This window comes from Pterocles gutturalis, unplaced genomic scaffold, assembly GCF_000699245.1.
Source record: "Pterocles gutturalis isolate BGI_N339 unplaced genomic scaffold, ASM69924v1 scaffold35969, whole genome shotgun sequence".
Taxonomy (NCBI): domain Eukaryota; kingdom Metazoa; phylum Chordata; class Aves; order Pterocliformes; family Pteroclidae; genus Pterocles; species Pterocles gutturalis.
The window spans coordinates 1,639-4,068 of NW_010136966.1; the positions used below are offsets into that span (position 1 = coordinate 1,639).

The window sequence follows — 2,430 nt, forward strand, 5'->3', positions numbered from 1 at the left end:
GATTGTGCAACGCGCAGGAACGCGGATCTGATTTCCTCCTCGCTCGTGGTTTAATATTCCCTGTCGGAATGCCTTCTGTAAATACTCACCTGCTATTTCTCCTTGGGGTTTGCGAAATAACCCGAGCGAGCTTTGCAAACCGCTTTCCTTTGCCCCGCGCAGGAGACCGACGCGCTGCAGCCCCGTGTCCTCGGTAGGGAACAGCGCTCTCCTCTGTCCCCACGGCGGCCTCATGTTCACCTACGCTTCCATGACCAAAGAAGACTCCAAACTGTGAGTTTCTTCTCTTCATGCATCTCCTTTTGCTGGGTGCTTCCATCTCTCCAGCTGCAGCAACACAAGGAGCAAATTTCCCTTGAAAAAAATTAAGAGACGCTTTCTCAGGCCCAGCTTAGCAAGGCAAGACCTAAATTCTTGAAGGATGCTGGGTCAAGGGGAAAAAAAAAAAAAAAAAAGAGCTTAACTTCAGCTTGATTAGTTCCCAACAATAAACTCCCCTGAATTTGATCAGGGTGTAGAAACATCCGCCTTCCTGACGATTTGCTTTCCGCGAGGCTTGCGCCCGCAGCGCTGGACGCTAGGCTGGAGTTCATGCTCCGTAGCGTGGCTTCTGCAACGACGCAGAACTAAAAGGAGCAGATCTTCCCCTCCTCTCCTCCTCCATCCTCCCTCTGGCATAACCGGAGCGGAACGGCGTCACTAATAACACGCTGCTGCTCCCCTCTCGTCTTGGGCGTACCAGCCCTCCCGTGGAGCTGGAGTTTTGGGTTGATTTTCTGGCTTTGCTTTTATTCTCAGACTAAAAAGAAAAAAAAGGGGGAGGCTGTTGAGGAGCTCGGGGTTTGGCTTTTCCATGTCACAAAGCACGTTCTCGTTCCTTTGCACAGTATAGCTCTCATATGGCCCAGCGAGTGGGAGAGGATTCAAAAACTCTTCGTCGTCGATCAAGTCATCAAAATCACCCGGACACGAGCCGCCGGGGCGGACCCGGAGAGCGCTGTGTACACCTCTGAGCCCCGTGAGTGAACCTTTCGCCGCTGTCCCTGCTCTTGTTCTTAAAAAAAGCTCCCTGGGAAACGGCCTTTTTTCGGATAAAGGGTCGGATCGAAGGGGATCGTCCTAAATACAAAGCTTGGGAGATGCCCCTGGTTGTGGGAGCTGCTCCGGGTGAGCGGCGAGAGGCACTGGGCAGGTGGAATATACTCTGTGTCTCAATTAAATGCAATTAAATATTTTTATTTTTTCCTTTGTGCCTCCCCAGAACTCTGTCCAGAGTGCAGAGAAGGGCTGTTATGCCAACAGCAGCGGGATTTGCGGGAGTACACCCAAGCGACCATCTACATCCATAAAGTGGTGGATAATAAAAAGGTACGGGCTCTCCCTCCGTCCTGGCCCATCCTGCCTCCGTTTCATTTCGTGGAAACGGCACCGAGTTCCCAAATAACGACCCAAACACGGCGGAGGGACGGCGATGGCAGCCTGGGCTGGGACCTGCTGCTGCTGGGGATGGTGGTGGGCAAAAAGCACCCGGTGCTACGGGACGCGGAACCTGGCGCTTGGGCAAAAGTAGCGAATGGGAAAACTCCGGCTGGAAAATTTGGTCTTCTCCAAGCTTCCTTTTGCCAAAGCAGAACCTTTGCGTTATCAGGCATCTTCAGGGATCTTCCCAGCTGTGGTTATTTTGGGCAATTTCACTGTTTCTGGCTTCATCATCAGGCTCTACCTGTTCTCCTCCCCCTCCGGTATTTGTCATTTCCTTTCTCGGTTGCTCGAGTGACATTTATTCCGAGACAGAAATAAGCTCTTTGGGATGGAACAGCGGGGAACTTAGAGGTGGTTTTCCCCTGCGAAGCTGCCAGTTGTGTCTCTGCTTTACTGGTGTCTTAAGGGATCAGGATCAGGTGGAAAATTGGCTTTACAGGTACCCAAACGCTGGTTCCAGACAATCCTCCTTCGGGCTGGTTTTATGCTTTAAGGGCGAAACCGAAGCTCGTGGGAAAGCTCGGCTAAAGATGTTCCCTGCCCCTTTGGGTTTGGTTTTTTTTTTTTTTTGACTCTCATTGATTTCCATCTTCAGTCTAAGGCGCCGGAGCCCGGAGAGCTGCAGGGTGCCGGAGGCTGGATGATTTTCCGCCTCGGCTGCGAGACGTCGAGCACGCAGCGCTGTCCGGAGCCGTCAGCTGCAGGGTTTCAGCTGGCTCTGGGCTGAATCCCGAGGCTGCCTCTTGGCTCTGCTGCAGAGGAGCCTTGTTTTGGTCTTTTTTTTTTTTTTTTCCCCTGGTGCTGGACAGAACTGCACGTGGGGTTGGCAAAAAAATCAAGCAGCTATTCTTTGCCGAGCAGCTGGAGCTGGAGAGAGGGGGTGAGAGCTTCCCTGCGAGATCCCTCGGTAATGGGGAAACCTCGGCAGCACCGCTGCCGGAGAGGAGG

General features: G+C 52.8%; 1 protein-coding gene across 1 annotated transcript in view; it reads left to right on the forward strand.

Annotated features, from left to right (window-relative positions):
* The first annotated feature begins 218 nt into the window (after nucleotides 1–218).
* LOC104468387 (ubiquitin carboxyl-terminal hydrolase 48-like) overlaps nucleotides 219–2,430 on the forward strand; it is a 4,892-nt gene continuing 2,680 nt past the window's right edge. The window contains exons 1-3 of the mRNA XM_010082496.1: nucleotides 219–273; nucleotides 888–1,018; nucleotides 1,262–1,368. Coding sequence (XP_010080798.1) covers nucleotides 233–273; nucleotides 888–1,018; nucleotides 1,262–1,368 — 279 coding nt within the window. The 5' untranslated portion in view covers nucleotides 219–232. The remainder of the gene's footprint in view (nucleotides 274–887; nucleotides 1,019–1,261; nucleotides 1,369–2,430) is intronic.